The sequence below is a fragment of the Misgurnus anguillicaudatus genome, chromosome 13 (genome assembly GCF_027580225.2).
Source record: "Misgurnus anguillicaudatus chromosome 13, ASM2758022v2, whole genome shotgun sequence".
In the NCBI taxonomy this organism is placed as follows: Eukaryota; Metazoa; Chordata; class Actinopteri; order Cypriniformes; family Cobitidae; genus Misgurnus; species Misgurnus anguillicaudatus.
The window spans coordinates 31334616-31360516 of NC_073349.2; the positions used below are offsets into that span (position 1 = coordinate 31334616).

Here is a 25901-nt window from a genome sequence, read left to right on the forward strand (position 1 = left end):
ACATTTCCAGTTTAAAATATGTTCAGTGAAATTAAAATTTAGTATGTTAACAGTATGTGACTATCAAAAATGATTATTTTAACAAAAAATCCAATTTGATGTTCTGGGGGTCCTTGGCCTAAAAAAGTCCTTCATATAAATGCAACATAATGCAATTTATCAACACATAAACACAATAATATACCTCATAGGTGAATAAAAATATACTTTAAATATCTCTTAACTGTACGTGACCTGTTTTCCACGTATTTATAAAGAACATCTATAACACATTAATATACTTTAAATATCTCTTAACTGTACATGACCTGTTTTCCACGTATCTATAAAGAACATCTATAACACGTTTATCTCACATATTTATTATTGGATCAGATTTCATTCATGCGTTGCACAAAGAAATCTTATATAAAGTTAGTGTGAAAAATACTTATCAAGGGTGCAAGATTTGGGATTCTCCCAGAAAACTCCCCATGTGGGCCGTTTGTCAATCCAAAGGCTGCTGCCTCCGGAGGTCGCATTTGTAGGCTGCATACGTCATCAAGACGTTTTATTTCAGATTATTAATAATTATAAAGTTGACAGTTATTCTTAGTTAATCATAAATTGTTGTAATTTGCTCATGACTTGCGAATGTAATGCTCAGTTAACTGAAATAAACCAGGCTTGATGACATATGAAGCCTGCATATGCGACCTCCGGAGGCTGCAGCCTTCGAATTGAGTAACGGACCTTTTAGCTCTAAAACCCGACTGTCAAAAAAGCGCCCGACTGTCGTAAAGTGTCGTAAAACAGCAGCGGATTGCGACAGTGTCGCACACGTGTGTGCATTGGTTGATGTTTTCATCTGTGTGTTCTTGAAATTCAAAGACTGTAAGTTGATTTTATAAAAATGCTTTCAGTCATGGACGATATCGATAAAGCGGATGAGGAGCGCAGAGGAGTTAAACGCAAGGTGTCATTGTCAAGGTCAGAAACTTTCATCCAAACACAGGAACTTAATATTAACACATCAATCCTAAAGACTTAAGTTAAGTTACGCTGGATGGTTCTGGTAGAGTCCGTTTACAATATCACTTTTAAAACACTGTAATCAAAACGATTGTAATATAATTGCTTTTTTAGTACTAAAGTATATCAGTTGTTTTCAATAACAAGTTACAGTAACAAAAAGTATCACAATACCATGATCTGCAGTACTATAGTGACGTTATATAATGTAGTATTATTGTGTGTGTGGTGATTTATTCAGATGTGACGTGTGTGAAACTGAAGAGTCCAAATACAGATGCCCAAACTGTATGAAACACACCTGCAGGTAACACATCAACACGTACACAATACTGATTCTTGTGCTTTTACTATAGGAACTTTAATAACTTACTGTGTTAAAATATACTTGTTGTCTCTGTGTAGTTTGGCCTGTGTGAAACGACACAAGACGTCTTCAGGGTGCAGTGGTGTTCGAGATAAGACAGCATTTGTCTCTCTCTCTCAGTTTGATGAAATGAGTCTTCTCAGTGGTGAGTATCTGCCAACATCTCATACAGTACTGCTTATATATCTCATATGAATAACTGAAGGATGTTAGGTTTGTTCAATTAGTGTTTTTGATCTGATGGTTCTGCTGTTGTAGATTACAGGTTTCTGGAGGACACAGCTCGACTGAGAGAAAGATCAAACAGAGACGGTGTCCTGCACGGCAATCGTCGACACCCAAAAGAGGTGAGACCTCCGATGCTGAGTATTCCCTAGAGATGTCAATGTATGCAATTTTCCATATTCGATCAATCAATCGAATAATCTTTAACAGTAATAGTGCAATAAGCCTTTACAGCAGTGGCATACAGCCAATGACATAAAAGTGTGTGTAAAAATGACAGCTTCTTTACGTGAATTAAAATATTTTATTTAGTCTGAATAACATGCTAGTGGGATTGTAAAATGAGTCAACGTAGTTGGTGTTTTGATAAAAATCATCAATTTAATCTCGTAATGGAATATAATGAATAATAGACACAGTGTATAACGTACTTTCAGCAAAGATACGTATATTATGAAGATTTCAATTAGAAAACCCGCAACAGTGTTTAGCGTGTAGCGCTTCAGCCAGTTAATAATGATGATCAATGATATATGTTGCGGGCTTTCAGAGTGTCATTTACAGTTTACATTTTAGTTTCTTGCCAGAATTTAAGATTACATTTTAATCTGTTCATTAAAACGGCTTCTGGTCTCCTTTTCCGGGGTATAGCAACATTGCTATGCTAACCTTGCAGGCTTCCTTGAAGAGGGTCTTTGCTTTCAGTATCCTAACCGTATTTGAATTTTCTGCATCACACCCTATCAGAACTGCTGTGGATGCCATTTTGTTGTGTTAGCAGCCAGCCTCGTCTCGCATGATGTTAAAAAGCCCAGATGTGTGTTTGGAATCGAGCATCATTGTGATAATGGCTAGTTTAACTTCTGAGCGCTTGTTTCATTTTTTTCACCGGCTGTATGTGCTTTGCACCACACACACGTACTTGCTTTTTCGACAATCGTTAAGTTTTATTTATTTAATTCTTATCAACGATTAATCGAAGATCGATTAATTTTTTAGAATTCAAAATTAGTTTTCAGTCTTGGGGGGGGGGGTTTAATGCTATTTCATGCATTCAGACTTATTAACACAGTTAAAGATTTGTAATCCTCGTGCTAAACAAAGGCATAGTGTCATAAAAGCAGTTGACTGCGTGCCAAACTTACACCTCTTCTTTCGTACAATAGGTCCTTTTTACGGGAGCGATCCCAAAACATTTACGGGACACATTGTGTTCACACAGCAGCCTCTTTCTGCCAAATTACGGAAATTTTCTTGGACCAAAGTGCTGTGTGAACAGGGTTCAAGTTTCAGAAAGTTTTTTTCAAACATGGGTACCCGTTACATATCTGTGACCCCATATTCCTTGTATGGACACTTCCCCCAAAAAAGCACGCCCACACATCAATCAGAGTAAGAGCTAGAACGCTAATCCTCTGTATTTTGTTGGCAATCAGAGTGTAATCAGTATGAACATGTAGTGAATCATAAGTTATCCAGAGATAATGAGATAAAGTGTTTTGTGTGTGTTTCGCTCCTCTCACTGGGCTCCTCTGGGATCTTGTGCTTTTCCGGAAACAATTCCTAGAGCTGATCTGTTTTATGTAAATCTGATTAAATGCATGTCACGTGACCGTCCATGCAAACCGGGCATGCGTGTACAAATGTAAAAAGACGATAAGTCGTCTCTTATATATGTAGGCAGCTGCAGCTTTATAAAAAATTATTAAAAGCACAACAAAGTCAGCAATTATTTTTCATTAGCAGCAAGTTTGAAATGTCTCTCTCTTTTTCTTTCACTAGGGCAGTTGGTTAATCAGGAGGGCGCGAGCAGCTAAAGTCACCCTGAAGTTTCTGCCCAAAATGTTCAGTAAAAATCGGGAGAACACCACTATCTTCAAAAAAGCGTAAGACTCAAGTGTGTGTGATGTGTGTACACCGTTTGTCTGTGCAACAGGCACCTAATCTAAAACAAAAACAGGCATGTCTATGTCAAAAATGCACTTTTACTAATTTGTATTAAGCTTTAAAGAATGGGTAAGATTGTTCTGGATACATCCACATGGTGGCGCTGTTGATAAATGCAGTCAGAACATTGGTTCTGTTAGTCTTAGCACAGCCCGTCATACACGCGTCATGATAAATGATTGGTGTGAGTTTCTGTTGGAGAGATTTCTTATAGTTCATCCGTCCCACCCTGACACTTTCTGTAGCTATTCAAAGCCATTATGTTTGTAAGTGTTTTTGTGTGACGTCAGACATTTGGCTGGAACACGGCAGGAGTCTGGATTTGTAATAATTACTCACTGTTCTTTTATAATTAATTTCAACAAAGTGGAGATGGCAGGGCGTTCGGACCCTGAATGTTCTACTGAACACACCTTCCTTTGTGACATCAAATGGGCAGTGATGATTGGCTGAAAGGCTTGCATGCATAAGGTGGGGGTATCTTAAGGTATGATTGTGTACAGGGACAGTACAGGGTGGAGAGAGCGGGACAGGATTGGCAAAAGACCTCACTGCCCACTACACCATCGGCTCTGACGTGTTTCATTTCACCTGGATTTATGAAAATGGTATAAAGGCAGATTATAAAGTATTTTGCGTCCTAACACAATAAACAGTGTCAGTATTTGACTATAGATCATAAAATTGAAAAGCTTGTGTCATGACTGATGTAAGCAGTTTAATGTGATCATTTATTAATTTCCTGTATGATAAAACTGAACCTCACTGACTTGTATAAAACATCAGGTCTTGTATATCTGACAGGAGCGCAGGGCACATGAGGGAAAGAAACGTACCAAGTACACAATATGAGAAGCAGATGTGAGTAAGTGTACTTGGTTAATGGTGACACACTGCGTTTACTCTCGCTCAGATCATCAACCCCCTGTCCTAGGGTGTGTGTAGACGGCAAAGCCAATCATGTGACTTTCTGTTTCAAAACATCATTCAGCTTCAGATCTGACACGTATTTATCTGAAGAGTTTGCCCTCTGCTTGACCAATCACAAAGCTTCACGTTTCTAGTGGGCACAGCTTCAGTTGTGTTGTAGCAGAAGAGATGCTGTGTGTTTGTGTGTTGTTCTTGCTCTAAAGGGTGTTATGGTTTACTGTCAGATTGTTTCTCATGTCCATGAACATACTGTCCTCAGGTCATTTAGAGAAGGACAATATTTGGATGTTCAGTTCATAACTCCCCTAATAAAAAGCCATATGGAATATAACTCTGTAAGCGTGTTTGCTTTTAATGTCATAAAACTTTATTTACACATCTGTGTCATTACAACAGAATGCAGTAGACATTCATCTTAATGTTTCTTATAAATCCCTTATTCTACCCGATTAAGGTATAAACATTGCAAAAATTCATTTACAAACACGTATCCTAAAAATGAATCTTGTGTGACTGATACGCTGTAAACCGGGTGAATTTAAATCATGATTTTGAAGTCAATGACGCCCTCTACCAGTTGGGAATACCAAGATGGCCGCTCAAACACTTCTGGTGGCTTCACTTCTCTCCGTTACCTTAAAGCAACACTAAAGAGTTTTTGCTCTTTGCTCCCCCTACAGATTGGAAGCGGAATTGTCACTGTTGTAAATAATTTAGCCTACTGCAGCAAAGCTGGCTCTGATTGCATTGTAGGTCTGCCATAAAGGAAGATTTTGTAGTTTTCACTCAAACTACAGGACAGCGACCCGACGTTTGGAAACTTCTTTAGTGCGGTTTTGGCCGATAGAGTGCTGCAAAACGAATGTGAAAGTGCAGTTAACCCTTTTTCGAGTGGATGAACGACTGAAACTTTTCTGGAAACGTTATTTTAAGGTAAAAAAAACTCTTTAGTGTTACTTTAACCTCTTAGCATTCCTGAAAAAGGAAAAAAAAGCCTAAAAAGGATACTTTTACTAAAAAGGATACTTATAACATTCCTTTATACTAATACTGTACCTAATATTGTACCTGCTGTGTAAAATACATCATTACATAATTTGAACCTCAAGAATCTCAACTTTCTAAAGGTATGTGACATGTGTTTAGCTTTTTGTTTTTAAGTTGCTGTTGTATTTGATAAAATTTTCTGTCAAATAATGCAGTGTCCCTCCCACAGTACATTGGAACTTTAAGGGGCTAAACGTTTATACGCAAATTCCATCATTTGTATGGATCAGTGTTTAAAAATAATCTTTGAGCATCATAATATCATGTATAAAATTTGTAGCTATCATAGTCATTTCTTCATGCTTTAAATCTACACCCTTGCCTCATTTAGTACACACTGGTCTATGAATATGCAAATTACGCTGCGTTTACACCAACCACGTTTCAGGCGTCAAAATCGCATCTACCGCACCTAGGTTGCTGCTTGAACAGTTTGAATGCATTCGCGCGGAAAAAGCAAGCATTTGATGCGCGTCAAAGGCAAAATCTGCTTCTTGTGGGAGGGGCGAGTGCTATGCGGTTGTCTGTTTGCAAGATGGCTGATGTTGATTGTGTATTTATCAAGGGAGTTACCGTTTGTATTTGGTCACCTTACTATAGGGGGAATATAAACGGCGCGGGTCCATAAACGTCACGTGACTCAAAAGTGAAATGTGTATTTACAACTTACCAGGTTGCCCAATGTCCTCACTGACACTCTTCCAAGCGAGGTCCTTTTTATTCCTGTCTCTATAGAAATAAGAACTTGTGTCGTATAGCTCCGGGTGACTGCTTACGGACAATATCAAGCGTTGGTTGAATGAGTGACTCCGGGCGGGGCTGCCACCACAGCAGCAAGCAGGCTTCTGATTGGTTAACGTGGCGCGAAAATCCGCCAAAGTTCAAAATTTTCTAGTCAGGCGTCAGCCACAAATTCGCGGCAAACGCAAAATGCACAGAAAGCACTGTTCGTCCATACCGCGCCATGCGCGCGAACTAGATGCGGGAATGTGCCGTAACTGCGTCTGCCGTGCCAAACGCCTCATCTGCGCCGTAAGACCTCCAAACGCGTGTCAGTGCGTCTTCACATTGACTTAACATTGAAATCACTTGCGCTTGACGCCTCTACCGCGGCTGGTGTAAACGCAACATTAGACTCCACCTCTACTTTTTAATCGAACAGCTTGCACCATAGATATGCATGTACACATTAGTCCCCGCCTCCACTCTTTTTACACCACTTTCAGCGCCTAGTCTATGCTGTATCCAAACGTGCTATCTATGGCTCAAACTACTGATCGGCTCATTTAACTGTGTTGATGTGATTGTTTACATATTTGTGACGTAGAAAACCGATGAACCACAGAAATATGTCTTTGGAAAACTCAATGGGTTTAATAATGAATTAGCACATGTCTTTGTGATGTAAAAACACATCGACGTAAACCATCAAAACTTGATTTTCACCATAGGGGGACTTTAAAGCACCGGCCTCACCTGCATTTTACAATTAAATGCATTCAAAATTTGAAAGCCTGATATGTCAGGGCCTGTGTCCTTTTAACCTGAGCTCTGTAATATTTGTTTGGTTTTGTTGGTTAGCATAGCACCACCTCACAGAAGACATAAGAGGCAGAGATGTTCAAACAAAGGTCAGTTTATTTTTGACCTTTGACATATTAAAATCAACCAACGTTTATGGCTTTCTTTGCCCAGAGCTCGTGACAGGTGAATGGGGATCATCGTCGGCTTGTGATTTTGAAAATCTCTGCATTACAGTGATTAAAAAGCTGGCTCATCTTTCTTCTCAGCTTTCTGAGCATCTAAAAAATGTGACCCAGCCTCACCTGCTGTCTGCCTGCCAGCGTCTCTCAACCCGCCGCTTTTTCCATTTTCCAAAAAGTTTCCATTCCTTGGGAGGTGTAACTGTGATCTCGCACCTGGGATTTCCAACCCTTCCTCGGCACGCCTTTACTCAACCTCCACTCTCGGCCCGCCAAGCCCATACAGCCTCATAAATTCCTTTGCCTGGAGGGCGGCAGAACGCTGGAATGTCTTTACACCTGCGTAAGGAAACCTTCCCGCACCTCGGCTCCGCCCTGACCTGCTGCCCACCTCAGGGTGAAAACTCTGCATCGTTCCTGTCCAAACTTCTCTGACAGAACCGTGACATCTGATCTCTTCTCAACACATTTTGGAGGGCTGATCAAATTTTTTGGTTGTCATGCCATCTGGTCTGGTGTGTACGCCCAAGTCCTGGCAGCGTTCAGCTCTTTCTCTAGAGTTTAAGTCGACAGATGTTGGGCATTGCAATGATATATTGGGTTGTATTTCTTTGCAATGGGGGATAAAGTTTTAATCCTGTAATGATTAAATGATTGTGGGGTAAAGAATGATGTTTGAAGGTTATGTTGCTTGGCAACCATAAATAATTTGGTTCACATGAAAGATCTGACGTTGACTGATGTGGATCAAGACGTTGTTCTCTTCTCTCATTGGTTTAAATCCAATCGCATCACCATCAGTTGATGTCACTCACTAAATGACGTCCAGTCACGATACTGCTGTTAGTGGAGTAAAGGCAGAATTTATTATTAATAAATCTATCTGTTAAAAACTAGTGTATGGACCAGTTCAAGAGATGTAAACAACACTGGTCCAGAAGCACTTCCTGTTTCCGTTTTTTAACACTAGATAAACGTTGGGATAAAATAAACCAACAGAACATATAAACCTGAATTAACTGAAGTTAAACAAACATCTTAAAGATAATAATATGTGTAAAATAAAAAAATAACTGTCACAAACTGTAACAGGAAGTGTTTTTGGACCAGCGTTGTTTACATCATTTGAACTGGTCTATTATACTGCTATTCATGTTTTCATGATTTTACCACGGTAAAGTGTAATTTATAGTCGTGCGTAGGTTTTACAGAGTAGCTAGGGCTGCACGATTAATTGCGTGTCCCATTAAAAATGCCTCTGATTTTGAATCGATTCTGTGTTTCATGCACAGCTTGTTGCGTGTACTACGGCATTTGGTCAGAAGAAAGTCCTTATTAATCTAAAATCATTACAAATCGGAGTCGTTTATAACGTGCATTTAAAAAAGCAACACTCGTTAAACAAAAGCATCTGAAAATATTCTTTCTTATCATGAAAATATCTGAAACAGTTTGAAGAACAGGGATATAAATATTCCTATAGACATTTCCAGGAATAGTGTTTGTAATGCTACTCTTCTGTGGCACAAAGGAAGTTTCTGCACGAGAGCGCCCCCTGGCTTTGGGATGTGCCGGAATTTCACCATAATTCATTAAAATTCATTCATTGAGAAAACGCACATTTGCACAATTAATCATGACAGCCCTAGTAGTAGCCTGACGCTCACCTCGCCAAAATGAACAATGCGTCCATTCTACTCGTACCACAAGCGCTGTGATTGGTCCCCTAGAACCCCTTCGTCAGGTAAAGCGATTGATTCGCGTTTCTTCATAAGCATTTCTGCTTGCGACAGTAAGAAGAAAGATTGGCCAATTTAACTCAAACTCCAACAATATTCAATATCCATCACCTCCATCACTGTAGGTCTTTTTAAATCATACACAACAAGATGTTTCTTCGTTTGTGAGTTTACTGGCCAGGCTGCTTCTTCTTTGGCTGTTGCGCTGCTACTGCCTACTAGCGGTCTGCATGTGTAATTGCATGTCAACGACGACGCAGAAGTACATATGAAAACCGGCCCGATGTACGCCATAGGACCTACACACAACTATAATGAGCCCTTAAATGGGTGTTGTCCCTTAGCTTACTGTTTCAACCTGAATTGGATAATTTGCTGGCTGAGATTTTGTGCACTTGGCATCCCGTCTGACCCAATTCTAACAGGACGGACTCCAAACAGAACTTAGGGGGCTAATATTTTTTTCCATTTATCCAACTAGGTAAAACTTTGCCAAGATTGGGGTAAGCGAGCCAGGTTTGAGCGAGTCCGATCTACACCCTGTTAATGTGTGGATTGAGTTTCTGGGTAGAGGTGGTCATGAGCAGAAGATTTTATTCATGTTCTTTGGAACAGCGAGAGATTTAAAAAAGCTTCTCTTTGCTGTTGTTTTACTGTTTGTACATTAGATTCACTCGTCTTAAGGTTTTTGGCAAGCTACAAAATAAACATCTCTTGAATTAACGTCACTGCACCCATGACGAATGGCATCAGTTCCTTCTTAAATGCACCACAGTCCAGACACACAGCTTCTGAACGCTATGAGTGGATGTTGCTTCGGCATGTTGTTCCAATAAATATTAAACCCACTGCCAAACATCATCACTGAATGAACAGAGTCCCTCTGTCCGCCAACTCCCCGTGTGATCTGAACTCTGTGAATGGCTTTATTGACCGGCGTCATATAGAGCGGTGATGTCGTCATTGGATCATCCTGCTTCGATTCGAGCGTTAACGCTGTCAGAAATGTCTTCCAGTGGAGATGAAGCTGTCAGACAGACCTGAGCGTCGTGTTTACTGACTGACTTGACTGATTGGCTGTTCCAAGCTTCGTAATGTTTGTAAATGGTGCTTCTGATTTGAAGCCCAAAAAAGACCATCCATCTTTCACAGAAGTAATCCACACAGCTTCAGGGACTTAAAGGCCTTCTGAGAGCAATTGATGTGTTTTTGTAAGAAAAATATTCACAAGCTAAAATAACTAGCTTCTGGTAACGACCGATGCGCGTTCACAAGAGAGTGCATTTACAACAAAATGTAGCATGAAGTTAAAATAACTGTGGTTTGCAAGTTGATGTAATAAGTTTTGACTTGTGATAAGTTGACATAACTTTCAACTTGTTTTTATAAGTTAAAGTAACATAAAAATATATGTTGGTTTTTACAGTGTAGGAGATGAGATGTAGTGGCATATTGACAAACGCAGATACTCAATACACTGCAAAAATAGCTTTCTTAGTATTTGTTTTCAGTACAAATGTCTAAAAAAATCTTAAATCAAGATGCATTTTCTTGATGAGCAGATTACCCAAGAGATTGAGTCTAGTTTTAGACAAAAAAACAAAACCAATACAATTTAAGTGAATTTCTGCTTAAAACAAGCAATGGGGTAAGATTTATTTTTAAATAAGTTTACTTTTTTCTTAAACACTTAATTTAAGAAAATGTTAAACAAATTCACTTAAATTTGGGGGTGGTTTCCCAGACAGGGATTAGATTAAGCCAGGACTAGGCCTTAGTTTAATTAGGAAATATAACTATTTTTAACAAACATGCTTTACTAAAAAAACATTACTGGCATGCATTTTGAGAAAAACAAAGGGGACTGATGTATTTTAAGATATGTTTTTAGTTTGGACAGCTTTTATATTTATTTTAGGACTAGTCTAATCCCTGTCCAGGAAACCACCATCTTGATGTATTTTGTCTACAAACTAGATTTTTTTCTTGGGTCATTTTGCTCATTAAGAAAATGCATCGTGATTAAAGAATTTTAAGATATTTGTACTGAAAACAAGACAAAAATAATATTTAAAGTAATAAAGTCATTTTTGCAGTGTACAGTATATTCACTGAAATGGTGGATCCGCTACTTTTCTTCATCCTTTTTTAATTTGAAAATGTCCTGTAAATATATTTTCGAAGCTGTAAGAAAGTATACTAATCCTTTTTTGTCTGCTGTGTCCCGTGCTTTGACAAAACCTGATTGCGGTCTGATGAAGCAATGCTTGTCATTGTTTGCAATACATGACGAGAAATGGACGGGCCTTTCTTTACGTCCAACATTACACAAAAGGAAAATGATTCCACGCATTTCTTTCACTTTATTTGTCGCTTAATAAAACAACTAGAATTTGAAAATGAGTTATAATGGGGTTTTCAAAATTTGCCAAATTCATTGACATTTCACGTACAGTAAATTTCATTTTTATGCTTGTATTCCGTCCATGTTTTCCCCATTGCGTAAATCATAGAGCCCTATAACTTTGATTGTGTTTGTCTGTAAAATGATAATCATATACATTGAGAATGGCTTGAGAGTGAATAAATTGGGGTGTAAATTTCATTTTTGGGTGAATTATCCCTTTAACATTGACCTGAGTGTATTTTCAAATGATTGCTGTAACTCAGCAGGTATCCTCTGGACATCACTGGATGGTCTTTCTCATACAGAAGTTAAACCATTAAATGTTTTGCATTCAGTTTATGATGTTTTATTGCAGTATGAGTTCTGTGAAACATGATTCAAGCGTGAAATCTCTTCTTTCTGCAGTGAAAAGCGATTACATTGGCACCTGAAGATCCATTTTCCTCAAAGTGGTGCTGTTTATTCAGAAAGGTAAAATGCCCTTCATTCTCTTATTTGTTTTGGTGTTTTGGCAGATGCTTTTGAAACACATAAACTGTAATCTTGAAAAACACTTACAGTTCTCTTTTATAAAACAGCTGTTAAACCTCACAGTGACAAAAATCACCAAACTTTTAATCATTAATTGGCAATTTCTTGGACAGGGTTGAGATTAATCCAGGACTAGGTCTTATTAGGACATTCTAAGTTGTTTATAAAAAACAGTACATGCATGCATCTGTAAACAAAACAATGGCAATGATATATGGGACTAGGATAAACCCTGTCTGAGAAACCGCCCCTAAGAGTATAAATTGGCAATATTTTTGATCTTCTGAAGTTATACAATAGTTTTGTTATTTGCTGACTGTCTCTGTGGTCATAGATGTCACCATACTGTCATTGCATGAACTTTCTTTAAACATTGTGAGGATTTAATAACAGCATTCAAAATGACCAATATGTTTGTGTGTAATTGTAAATTTACTCTGCAAGGAAATTATTTTTTTCTTATTTTCAGGACAAATATATATATATTTTTTTAAATCTAGATGAATCAGTGTGTCATAAATAATGAATAAATAATAATGAAAAATAAAGTTTAAAAATCGGGAATGAGACTTACAGAAGAAGAGCATGATTGCTCTCTCTTATATTCACACCCTTATTAAAGTGTCTGTAATTTGTTCCCACAATAGTACTTGATCTGTTTAAAATTATTTCATTGGTATGTGTCTGCTACGATTTAAATAGAAATTTGTCTAATCCTGTTTTCCTATTTTTGATCTGAGCACACAATCAGAAAATCTGAAAACGAGTCATTATTTCTTTTCATTTTTGGTTTTAATTTAAAAAAAAAAAAACAATGATTCAACAAATTATACACACACTGCATAAGGAAATAAGTCTAGTTTTTAGACCAAAAATATCAAATTTAAGTGCTTTTGTGCATAAAACAAGCAAAAAATCTTGAACATTTTTCTTAAACATTAAATTTAAGAAAAATTTGATTACCCTTTATTTTTTTGCTTGTTTTATGCACAAAATCACTTAAATGTGAAATTTTTGTCTAAAAACTAGGCTTATTTTCTTGGGTTGTTTTGCTCATCAAGAAAAAGCATCTAAATTTAAGAATTTTTAGATATTTTTACTGAAAACAAGACAAAAATACTAAGATTTTTCTAATATTTTTTTGCAGTGGATGGATTTTTTTTGATGATCAAAATGACCCAAGAAAATAAGTCAGTTTTTAGATAAAAATATACAATTTAAGTGAATTTGTGCTTAAAACAAGCAAAACTCTGCCAATGGGTAAGAAAAAAATCTACAAAAAAGTTAACTTTTTCATTAAACACTTAATTAAAAAAATTAATTATTGGCAAAAAAATGTAACTTCACTTTTTGATTCAATTGTTTTAATTCACATAATTTTTTATATTTTTTTGTCTAAAAACTAGACTTATTTTCTTGGGTCATTTGCTAATTAATAAAATTCATCTTGATTCAAGATTTTTTTTATATTTCTACAGAAAAAGAAGAAAAAAACATAGTCATTTTTTGCAAGTATGATTAATGGTTTATTTAAATGCCTTTTCCATCTGATCTTCTCCAAACAGATTTCCTGATAACCGAGAACTCTGTCAGATTCTTAATGAGTACATTCATCCTTCAGCATCAGATCCAGTCAGACGTCAAAAGTATGTATAATCTCATCTGACATCATTCATACGGTCTCTCCATCAGCACCACCTCAGTCTGACCTGACTGTATGAGTTTACCTGCTGAACCTGGACCACCATCATCATCATCAACAAGATCAGACTGCTGAAGAATGCACACGAGTCTCTACTAGAGTCTGATTGTTGACAGACGTTGTTTTAAACGGCTATGAGTCGAGGGTTCAGACAGCTTGTGATGGGATTTATTGATAAATGACGTTAACGTACGGCTGGTTATAAATCGAGTCGAGCTTTTCTTTATTATTCTATAGTAGCTGGTAATATCTGATGTGTCAGATGAGCGGGTGTGTTGATAAATGACTGCTGACATCATTTCCTTTTCTTACTGAAGGTCACAGTGTGACATTGGCTCACGCCCGCATGATGTTTGGTGTGGTCTGGATTAACAGAGCAGATCTACTGTGGCCGAACATTAACGCTGGGCACATCATCTGTGTCTGATATCATGTCTGTATTTCATTTTAATCACCGTTTATTGCTTACAGACACAGATGGCACTGAGGGAAAGTGGGACTCACAATGTAGTTTTCCACACAATGTAGTTATGACTTGGACAGTGGATTGTTTGGCACAGATTTGTGGATTGTTCTGGGCTTGGAAGAGCTCGTGTCTGTGTAAACACATTTAATTATAACTTTAAAATTCAGCTGAAGTATGAATGTAGAAATTAGGTTGCGGTTTGAAACCTTTGTCAAACCTCAGACTCGAAATACATCGCGCTGCAGTCGGCCTCAAAATCAACACTAGAATTGAGTTTGAGCGGCGCCATGAAGATTTACTCGTAATTGTCATTGTGTGACAGTTTTATTGTTTGCTAAATTTCGAACAAGATAGCTGGTGAAATATAATGATGTTAAATCAGTCAACTCTTTTTATTTCATCATCTTTATTCTTTCAGTCCATCGGTTCTTTCCTACAAATGTTGTCGTGGAGTGTCCAGGTTTTATGATTCATTAATTCCTGATAGATGAGCTGATGTTGTGTTCAAATTGAATATCTTGTTGTTTGAACTACAGAAGTCGTTCAGAAACTTGATCACTTTTCATAAGCTGAATATATACGTGTATATACTGCCAAAATACAGATTAGCACTTTGGTTTAATGTTCATTTGTGGTTGAAAAGCATACGATGTACAAAAATGAAGCTTAGTCACTCTTTATTTTAATAATGATAATAATAATAGTATCTGTTGTCAGATGATTCAGCGCGGACTCATCGTCCCTCCTCTTCATTCATTATGTAACATGAAGATGGATTATTTTGATGTCAGGAGTTAGCTGTTAGGACTTGTTTTACAGTTTCACCTTAATGCTTTTATGTGATTTAGATTCTTCAATGTTGTAAAGTTCCTGAGAAGATCTCAAGTAATAAACCTTGTGTTGGTAAAGATAAAAAGTTAGATAAACACTAATCTGTTAAGGAATAATAAAACTTTTACGATATTACTGTGTGCTCCTAAAGGTTCATAGAAGAGTCTTCAGGGCAGCAGATAAACACATTTACTAGTCTTGCATTCAGAAAGGTGTTGACATTAAATAATTTTTTTGAAAGAGAATCTCCTTCCTTAATGCTAAACTACTTTTAACTAGCAGCAGGAGTTATCAGATCATAAATTATGTTTGATTTTAACTAAAGCCAACTGTTTCAAACACAACACCCAGTAAATATATAATATTATCTTTAACATATGTTTTTATCTTTAACTTGTATTTTTATAGGTTTGGTTTTGTATCAAAGTGAGTTTTGTTTGGTTGGCGCTGATGTTGTGTGATGTGTTTCCAGGTTAAAGGTTTATGTCCACAGCCCTCAAGAGGACATCAAAGTCTTTATGAAGTCAGAGCAGATAAAGCCAAACTCTCCCAGGTAAGAGTCTCTCTTTCTGTCTGATGTCTCTCTGTCGGTCTGATGTCTCTCTGTCTGATGTCTTTCTGTCAGTCTGATGTCTCTCTGTCAGTCTGATGTCTCTCTGTCAGTCTGATGTCTCTCTGTTTATCTTGCTGTCTGATGTCTCTCTGTCAGTCTGATGTCTCTCTGTCAGTCTGATGTCTCTCTGTCAGTCTGATGTCTCTCTGTTTATCTTGCTGTCTGATGTCTCTCGCTCTTTCTATGCTTTTCCTACATCTATTAATGTAAAGCTGCTTTGAAACAATTAACAATTGTGAAAAGCACAAAATAAAATTGAATTGAATTGTCAGTTTGATGTCTCTAGGTCTTTCTGATGTCTCTCTGTTTATCTTGCTGTCTGATGTCTCATCGTCTGTCTGTCTGATGTCAGTCTGATGTCTTACTGTCTGTCTCACTGTCTGATGTCTCCCTGTCTGATGTCTCTCTGTTAGTCTGATGTCTCTCTGTCGGTCTCGCTCTCTGATGCCTCATTATCTTACTGTCTGTGTGATGTCTCTCTGTCTATCTGATGTCTCACTGTCTGATGTCTGTCTGTCTGTCTGTCTGTCTGTCTTACTTTTTGATGCATGTCTCTTTGTCTGTCTGTCTGTCTGATGTCTCTCTGTCTGTCTGATGTCTCACTGTCTGATGTCTCACCGTCTAATGTCTGTCTGTCTGTCTCACTGTCTGATGTCTGTCTGTCTGTCTGTCTGTCTGTCTGTCTGTCGTATGTCTCTCTGTCTGATGTCTCTCTCTCTCTCTCTGTCTCTTTGATGTCTCACTGTCTGATGTCTCACTGTCACTCTGATGTCTCTCTGTTTATCTTGCTGTCTGATGTCTCATTGTCTGTATGTCTGATGTCTCACTGTCTGATGTCTCTCTCTCTCTCTCTCTGTCTCTTTGCTGTCTGATGTCTCATTGTCTGTATGTCTGATGTCTCACTGTCTGATGTCTCTCTCTCTCTCTCTCTGTCTCTTTGCTGTCTGATGTCTCATTGTCTGTATGTCTGATGTCTCACTGTCTGATGTCTCTCTCTCTGTCTCTTTGATGTCTCACTGTCAGTCTGATGTCTCTCTGATTATCTTGCTGTTTGATGTCTCTCTGGCAGTCTGATGTATCTCTGTTTATCTTGCTGTCTGGTGTCTGTCTGATGTCTCACTGTCTGATGTCTCACTGTCTGATGTCTCACTGTCTGATATCTCTCTGTCAGTCTGATGTCTCTCTGTCAGTCTGATGTCTCTCTGTCAGTCTGATGTCTCTCTGTCTGTCTCGTTGTCTGATGTCTCATTATCTGTCTGTCTGATGTCTCTCTGTCAGTCTGATAACTCACTGTCTGATGTCTGTCTGTCTCACTCTCTGATGTCTGTCTGTCTGTCTGTCTGATGTCTCTCTGTCTGATGTCTCTCTCTCTCTCTCTCTCTCTCTCTCTCTCTGTCTCTTTGATGTCTCACTGTCTGATGTCTCACTGTCCGTCTGATGTCTCTCTGTGTATCTTGCTGTCTGATGTCTCTATGTTTATCTTGCTGTCTGATGTCTCATTGTCTGTATGTCTGATGTCTCACTGTCTGATGTCTCTCTCTCTGTCTCTTTGATGTCTCACTGTCAGTCTGATGTCTCTCTGATTATCTTGCTGTCTGATGTCTCTCTGTCAGTCTGATGTATCTCTGTTTATCTTGCTGTCTTACTGTCTGATGTCTCACTGTCTGATGTCTCACTGTCTGATGTCTCACTGTCTGATATCTCTCTGTCAGTCTGATGTCTCTCTGTCAGTCTGATGTCTCTCTGTCAGTCTGATGTCTCTCTGTTGGTCTGATATCTCTCTGTTTGTCTCGTTGTCTGATGTCTCATTATCTGTCTGTCTGATGTCTCTCTGTCAGTCTGATATCTCACTGTCTGATGTCTGTCTGTCTCACTCTCTGATGTCTGTCTGTCTGATGTGTCTCTTTCTGTCTGATGTCTCATCGTCTAATGTCTGTCTGTCTGTCTCACTGTCTGATGTCTGTCTGTCCATCTTGTGGTCTCTGTCTGATGTCTGTCTGACTGATGTCTCTCTCTGTCTCTTTGATGTCTGTCTGTCTGATGTCTCTCTGTCTGTCTGTCTGATGTCTCTCAGTCTGTCTGGTGTCTGTTTATCTCAGGGTCAGCTGGGCATATTTGTGTTTGGATTTGATAGACGGTTATTTTTGTGTGGCTGCAACCGGGCCAAATGTGACCCTGCCTGTGAAAACCCAGCTAATGTCATGTTTAATTAATTTATGCTATTTATTTTATATAAAGTAAAGAACATTTGGTAAAAATTTCACATTGAGATCTTTCAATTCTGTCTGAGTAAGGCTATGTCAAAGATATGATGAATGTAAAAGCAAGCTTATATTTAACACTGCACCACAATTGAACCATGTTCAGAACTGTGTGTGGTTTTTATTTTTATTCTTTCCCCACCAGCATTTAAAAAAAGGCACCCAGTGCCAACATTTTTTATGATTTTCATAAAAGTTTAATGTCTGTAAACATACAATACATCAAATGAAAGAGTAGATCCAGGTGGTGGGGAAAGAGTTAAGTATATGTTTGATGCATTACTGCAGTACTTTCATTCATTGATACAATTATTCAGGAATGATGACTAACAGACTGATAAGGAAGTTTGTGGTGAAGATTTGATCAACTATGTATTAGGGTGCACATGTTAGACATGTTGATGCGGATGTCATTAACCTGGTAGTGCACAACAAGAACAGTTTTTATAGATATTTACCTGATTTATCGCTCTTGACATCCTTCACAGTTGGATGCAAGGATAGATTTATTTTATTTAAAGCCTAAAAAATCAAAAAGATTATATTAGTAAAACAGTGTAGTAGTGTGTGGCACCCTATTTTAGTGCTTTATTAAGCTATAATAAATGAAAAATCAAATTGAGTAATATTTATGTTTTTATCCGATTAGTCGATTACTCAGAGAAATACTCGACAGATTAATCGATTATGAAAATAATCGTTAGTTGCAGCCCTAGAAATATGCCTTTAGTGTTGAGCTCTTTACTTCACTTTGTTTCTCTGTATGTTGTGTTGTAATTATTGTGTCTGATGCACTTTTGTGGTGAAGATATCATTTATACTTTTATTTCTAAAGCTTTGTGATGAGAGGATGAGAGTTTTTCACTTGCTGTAGTTAAATCACATGATTGTAAACTCTTCACTTAAATTCGAGCCGTAGTTTGTGCTGAAAGACTTTGGCTGTTGAATGGAAACGGGGCGTTTGTTTATTTGTTTTTTTTGTGTGGACTTGTGCAGAAGCCTCACATATCCCAAAAGGTTTGGCTCGGTCAGCTTGTTTTCCCCTTGCGGTAGTAAAACTCACCGGTTTGGCTGAGTGAGGATTTGCTCCTGAATGTCGGTGTCCTGTTGACGCAGGTTGCTGTGTGTCCAACAGCTTGATATTTATTAGTTTATATGAAATGGCCGATGCCGTGAAAGCGCCAACATGAGATCGCCGGATGAATCTCAAACAGGTTTAGAACGAGGTACTGACCGCTTTAAGATCCCTGTAAAGTGGAGATTTATGATGCACTGCGACTTATGACGGCAGTCCTCAAAGATTCAATGATGTCACACACAAAACTTCTAAGCAGGGTTTATTAAAGCTGTTACTGATTCAGGTTAAGTGAGTTTCCAGTAGTGAGGGCGAGCGTGATTTTTGCCTCCAGTTGTTTTTTTATGGAGCCAAGACATGACTGCTTCCTCTCGCACCTCCAACCATGATGTCATGGGAATGTTCTAGAACTGAACCGCTCGCTGTGCTACCGGACAATGTCAACACTTTGGTTTCAATGTATATTTAATATCATATTTCTCCTCTTTTAGTGGAAACTATGATTGTTTAACAAGATCATTAATGGGGTTTACTTCTTAAAATGAATTTGCTTGGCTAGCATGACTCTTGGGTTAAAATAATGCTTTCTCTGTTTTAAAAGAAACTATTAAGACAGGGCAAATCCATTTATATTAAAGAGCACCTATTATATTGGCTAAAAACAAGGTTATTTTGTGTATTTGGTGTAATACAATGTGTTTGTGTGGTTTATGGTTAAAACACATTATTTTCCACATACCGTACATTATTGTGGTTTATCTATGTCCCGCCCCCCTGAAACACGTTGATTTTGTACAAATGTTATCATTCCGAAAAGCAGTGTCCTCCGATTGGCCTGAATTACAGGCTGTGAGTCAGAAGGGGGCGGGATTATGTTAATGACGTCATGTCCACATCAACAGGCCCAGGAAGTAAACTGTTGCTTACAGTCCCAGTGTTTGTTATATTGCCTTACACTGCAAAAAATAATTTTCAAGAAAAACATTCTTAGTATTTTGTCTTGTTTTCAGTAAAAATATCTAAAAATTCTTAAATTAAGATGCTTTTTCCTGTTGAGCAAAACAACCGAAGGAAATAAGTTTAGTTTTTAGACCAAAAATATAAAATTTAATTCAAATCAAATCAATAAAAAAAATCTGCCAATGGGGTAAGCAAAAAATCTTGAACATTTTTCTTAAACACTAAATTCAAGAAAAATCCAAGAAAAATTTGCTTACCCCATTGGCAGATTTTTTTGCTTGTTTTATGCACAAAATCATTTAAATGTGATATTTTTGGTTTAAAAACTAGACTTATTTTCTCGGGTTGTTTTGGTCATCAAGAAAAAGCATCTTAATTTAAGAATTTTTTGATATTTTAACTGAAAACAAGACAAAAATACTAAAAAAAAAATTCTTAAATAATTTTTTGCAGTGTACCTTGACTTTTCTTACAAATACACACTTAAAATCATGTAAAATCATAAATGGGAAAATAGGTGCTCTTTAACTCTATACCCCCAGCATTTTTATGATTTTCACAAAAGTCGAATCCCTTCCAGAAAATGTTCTTCTCTAAATATATAACCATGCAATATATCAAATGAAAGAACAGATTCTCTGCTTTCAAACAAACCAACAAAAAAAACGTTTAATCGTATCTTCATTTGTTTCCTTTTGTATCACCTCTCGTATATGGGTAGGCTTCTTCAAAAATCTCAAATTTTGAACTGAAATAATTGCATTTTTGTGAAAGACATTTGATAAAATCCAATTCAGAGAGATGATCAAAACATACACTGAGTTTGAACTGTTTGACGTGAGGGGTTGCTTCTGAGTTTTATAAGTTGGGTAAATGAGCGCCATGTGGTGGATAATAGCGGAAATACGGATTGCCGGAAAAACTGGTCATTGTCAGGGAGGCGTTTTCTCTTTATTGATGAGTTAACTTGTCAACGGCAGGAAAAGAGTTAAGATATATATTGAACATTGTCTCATGGCTGCAGTTTTCCCTCTTTGGCAATGTTTTGATTTTGTGTTCTCTGACAGATTTCTTGAGCTGGATACACAGAAAACTCTGGGAGAAAACTTGATGTACCAGACTGTTGTGGAATACCCAGAAATCTTTGTGGTTCTGAAGCAGCACAGTCAGGAGTATCACACCAGAACAAAGGGTAAGAAATATGTGCACACACACACACACACACACACACACACACACACACACACACACACACACACACACACACACACACACACACACACACACACACACACACACACACACACACACACACACACACACACACACACACACACAGAGAGAGAGAGAGAGAGATTGAAGGGTTTGTATCATTCAACATCTTTATTCTCAGTGGATTTTGTGGTAAAGATTTAGGAGGTTACATATTTCAAAATCTAAGTTTTCATAAAAAAAAGCAAATCAGCACATATTTTATATAACTCATTATTCTATGATGATTTAAAGGGGACATGAAAATCTGACATTTTCCATGTTTAAGTGCTACAATTGGGTCCCCATTGCTTCTATCAACCCAGGAAATGTGTAAATGATCAACCAGGTAACTTAGTTTTGGTAAACTATTCTCTGCAAGCATGTGAAAAATAGCTCATTAAAAATTGCCTCCCCTTGTGATGTCAAAAGGGGATCTTATAATAATAAAACCACCCCTTAATCTGCACTATCCAACCACGGCACTGCCATTAAGGTCAGCAATCCAAAAACGAACATTACGTACTCTGGGGACACCAAAGATTTATTTTACATCCTAAAAAAGTCTTGTGAAATTTTTCTTTTAATTACCTTACAATAATGAGAATTGATGCAAACCATCTGAATAGTCTACCCAGGGCTCCAGACTGCCCCCAAATGGTGGCATTTTCCCACCAAAATTTGAGAGTGTGCCACTAAATTTTACACCCAGTCGCACATGTGCGACCAGTAAATTTGACCTTTTTTGTGATGTGACATTGAATTTGAAACAGTTTATGCATCTGTCAATAAAGTATTTATATAGTAATACAGTGGAAGTTAGTAGAAATGTGAATATTTGGTAAGCATGTTGATTTTTGGTTTGTGCCCCTAAATTTTCAGCTTGCGCCCCTAAAATTTTCAGTTGGGGGCCACTGTGCTCCTAGTGAAAAAAGTTAGTCTAGAGCCCTGCTACCCAGTCTCACGAGGTTTTGTTATATAGCCACCTAAATTTTTTTATTCTTTATTCGTGATATTATCTCTAATTTCCGAATTTTTTTGTGATTGTATAACGAATTCCTGCTTTCGTGTGATTATCACGTATTGGTTACTCAACTGCTTTTTCCTATTTTTAAACCATTGTCGCTTCGGTTTAGGGTTAGATTTGGTGCTTGCATTAGAATGTCACTTTATATATTGGTTTATACTATTTTTTCTGATTTATTTTTTTATATGTCGCCTGGCATTAGGGTTAGAGTTGGGTTTGGGTAGGGATGTCCTTTTTTGTAAATCTAACCCTAAACTGAAGCAACAATGGTAAGAAAATAGGACAAAACGGTTGAGTAACCTATAATTGATAATCACACAAAAACATGAATTTGTTATACGATCGGGAAAAAACACGGACATTAGTGAAAATATTACGAAAAAAGAATCAAAAAATTATGTGACTAAATAACGAAATTTTGTGAGACTGGGCTGGAATAGTCCTAAAAATAGCACACTTCAAGGTATAGTTCACCAAAATATGATTTCCTTCCTCTCAAGCCATCCTTGATGTATACAATTATCTTTTTTAAGATAAACACAATTAGAGTTATATTAGAAAATGTCCTGACTGTTCAAACTTGATAATGGTAGTAAATGATGCTTCTGATGTAAAGCCCATCTATGCTTCACAGAAGTAATCCACATGGCTTCAAGGGTTAAATAAAGGCCTTCTGATTTTGAAAGAAAACTTTCAATATTTAAAACTAAAATAACTAACGAATTCACGAGGGAGTGTGTTTCCAGCGTAGGACGTATCGTACAAGATTTAGTGCCGTAATTATGAACGCTCAATTGCAGGCAAAAACTCAATAACCTCTTGTGTAATGTCAAAATCCTACAACTTTTTTTATTCCTGTTTTTGATTTCTATTTTCTGATTGTTGTTTTGTTTTGCTCTCTGCGCTTAACTACGCCACTAAATTATGGGGTAATAAATTTATTTAGTGAACTATCCCTTTAAAGAAGGTAGAGCAATGAGTTAGTAATGTAATGGTCATGGGTTCGAACCCCAGGGAACACACGTGGGTGATTATATAACTGCAAGGACATTTAATGTCCAAAGTCATGGATCATAAGATGTTACAGGCCATAACAATATAATATTCTCTTTTAAAAAAACTGTGACAATCATGATTTCTTGTTGTTCGAAATTAGTCCGTGTCAATTTTGTTTGTGTGTGAGAGAGTTTCTGTTACATACTGGTTGATTGTGTGTTTACATGTTTAAGAGATTTCCTGTGCACATTTACTCATCACGCTTGTATTCAGAACACATGTGCAGTTTAATTTTGGCTGTTGTGTATCTGCAGCAGTAGTGAAAGGTCAAAATAGACGCTTGTGAAAAAACAATGTATGATAAACAGAAAGTTTAGTGTTAATCCTTCATCAGTCGTTTGTTGCTGGAGAGTTGTGCTGCTGTATTTGTCAAGCTGCCTGAAGTGATTGCACCATGTGTTTACTCGGTTCTGGCCAATCTGTTGAAAACATTTGTGGGTTGGGGAAACTGATTGGTGCTTTGGCATGCATTGTTTTATCCACCAAATGAAAGCTTAACATGCATTGTCTGGTTCTTCTAGAGCGGCTCTCCAGTGCTGCCCCCGGGAATCTCTCCAGACCGTCAGATGAGACGCTTTCTAAAACATCTGCACATGTGGAAAAGAAAACAAAGGTTATTTCAGATGCTGATGAGCTGGAGGATGGAGAGATCCGGAGCGAGGAAGATGGAAGTGATGACGATGATGACATAACTGATAAAACCGCACCTGAATCACATCAAGAGGCTGGAGGTCATGATGATGATGATGAAGAAAAGACTGAAGGTTGTCTTGACAGTCTAGAACTTAACATTAAGATGCAATCCAAGGACCATCTTCCTCACGACTGTGACACGGATATTCAGATGGACATTGGACATGGATCAACCGCAGTGAGCATCGACGGCAGAGCTGAAGAAAGTTTGACTGTTTCTCATGGTCTTGAAGATGCTGGTTGTCAGGACCCAACTGAGACTTTGAGCAGCGTCAGTCAACAAACCAGAGATGACTGCATCCATGACAGAGATTTTGAAAATGTTGATGCTCATGATAGAGAGGAAAAGACTCAGACTCAGTATGGGTCTCATCAAACATGTACTGTTGAAAGTGATGACATGCGCACTAACCTGCATAGAGACGATGCTAACGTTTATGCTAGCGACAGTCATGTATTTGCAGATAGCAAACTTCAGCATTTTATCCATGATAGCATAGCTGAAGAAAATCTGGATGTTTCTGTAAATAAGCCTCACAGTCCTACAGATATCCAGTCTGAAAATGAAAGTCATGCTAATATCAGTGATAGCATTGATGGGAAGAATGCTAACGCTAATTCTCATGAAGATCACATTCCTGCAGATCTGCACACTGAAGGTGCTAGTCATGCTAACATATGTCATAGCGTAGATGTAGACAATGCTAATGTATTTGCTAGCGATGGTTCTGTTGCTACAAATATCCACGTTGAAGGTGCAAGGCAGGTTAACATATGTAATAGCGTGGCGGTAGACAATGCTAATGTGGATGCTAGCGATGGTTATGTTGCTACAGATAAACACATTGAAGGTCTGAGTCAAGCTAACCTTTCTGATAACATCAATGTAGACAATGCTAATGTTCATGTTAGTGAGGGTGATGTTTCACTATGTGATAGCGTACATGTTGGCAATGCTAATGTGTGTGCTAGCGATGGTTATGTTGCTACAGAAATCCATGTTGAAGGTGCGAGTCAGGCTAAGATATGTGATAACGTAGATGTAGACAATGCTAATGTGTGTGCTAGCGATAGTAACATTGCTACAGATATTCATGTTAAAGGTGCTGGTCAAACTAACCTTTCTGATAACATGGATGTAGACAATGCTAATCTGTGTGCTAGCGATGGATACAGTGCTACAGATATACACGTTGAAGGTTCGAGTCAGCATAACATAAGTGATAGCGTAGATGTAGACAATGCTAATGTGGGTGCTAGCGATGTTTACGTTGCTACAGATATCCATGTTGAAGGTTCGAGTCAGGTTAACATATGTGATAATGTAGATGTAGACAATGCTAATGTTTATGTTAGTGAGAGTCACATACTTGTAGATATTCAGAGTAAAGGTTCTGCTCCGGTTATTGTCTGTAATAGCGGGAGTGATATTAGCAGTCAAGTTAGTTATCAGTCTGTCTGTGAGAGTAAACCAAGAGTTTGATAATCAACAGATATAACTTTAGAAACATCAGATAATGACAATAACAGTAACTGTTACCAAAGCGATGTTTGGGTGACCTGATAAGAGATTAGTGACATTACACTGTGTTCATGGTTACAGATAAACTAAGAGATGTTTCTGCAGCAGCTTCTCACTTCTGTTGTTTAACTGGACAAATGATGCAAAATACTTTTCTTTTGTTAAATATTACATCATTTCTGTAACAGAGTCAAATTCAGTTTCTAATTTTGGTGGTTTTGGGAAAGTTAGCATGTGAGGATTAAAGCAAGCATAACCGAAGTGATTTATTGGACAAAAAGGCTCACATTATATAAAGCGTTTGATTTATTTAAAGAGTTGTGTAGTTGGTTTGTGTCTTTAATAAACCTCCATTCCTGCAGGTCTCTGTATTTGAGTTTGGTCAGATCTGAGTTGTGTCTCTTTTGTTTGTTTATGCTGTTATGAGGTGTGTGTTTATTGTTGTTGTATGTTTGTGTTTGTTTCTAATGTCTCACATCTATCATGTCGTCTTGTAAACCCACTAAGAACCAATGACTGTGTTTGCAAAAACATTAT

At 37.6% G+C, this 25901-nt stretch overlaps 1 protein-coding gene across 1 annotated transcript; it reads left to right on the plus strand.

The window, feature by feature from the left end:
* The first annotated feature begins 770 nt into the window (after nt 1-770).
* znhit6 (zinc finger HIT-type containing 6) lies at nt 771-25725 on the plus strand. The gene is made up of 10 exons (XM_055187833.2): nt 771-969; nt 1253-1318; nt 1417-1523; nt 1637-1725; nt 3386-3489; nt 11782-11847; nt 13473-13553; nt 15379-15459; nt 20883-21007; nt 23671-25725. Exons 1-10 carry the CDS (start codon nt 893-895, stop codon nt 25323-25325), a joined length of 2451 nt encoding a protein of 816 aa, XP_055043808.2. The 5' UTR covers nt 771-892; the 3' UTR covers nt 25326-25725.
* Nucleotides 25726-25901: the final 176 nt, after the last annotated feature.

Excerpts from the sequence above, each read along its gene's own strand:
- znhit6 (XM_055187833.2), top strand. The coding sequence starts at position 893 with ATGCTTTCAGTCATGGACGATATCGATAAAGCGGATGAGGAGCGCAGA. Across the intron at positions 970-1,252 it reads CGCAAGGTGTCATTGTCAAG|ATGTGACGTGTGTGAAACTG; the intron begins GTCAGAAACTTT and ends TGATTTATTCAG. Across the intron at positions 15,460-20,882 it reads ATAAAGCCAAACTCTCCCAG|ATTTCTTGAGCTGGATACAC; the intron begins GTAAGAGTCTCT and ends GTTCTCTGACAG.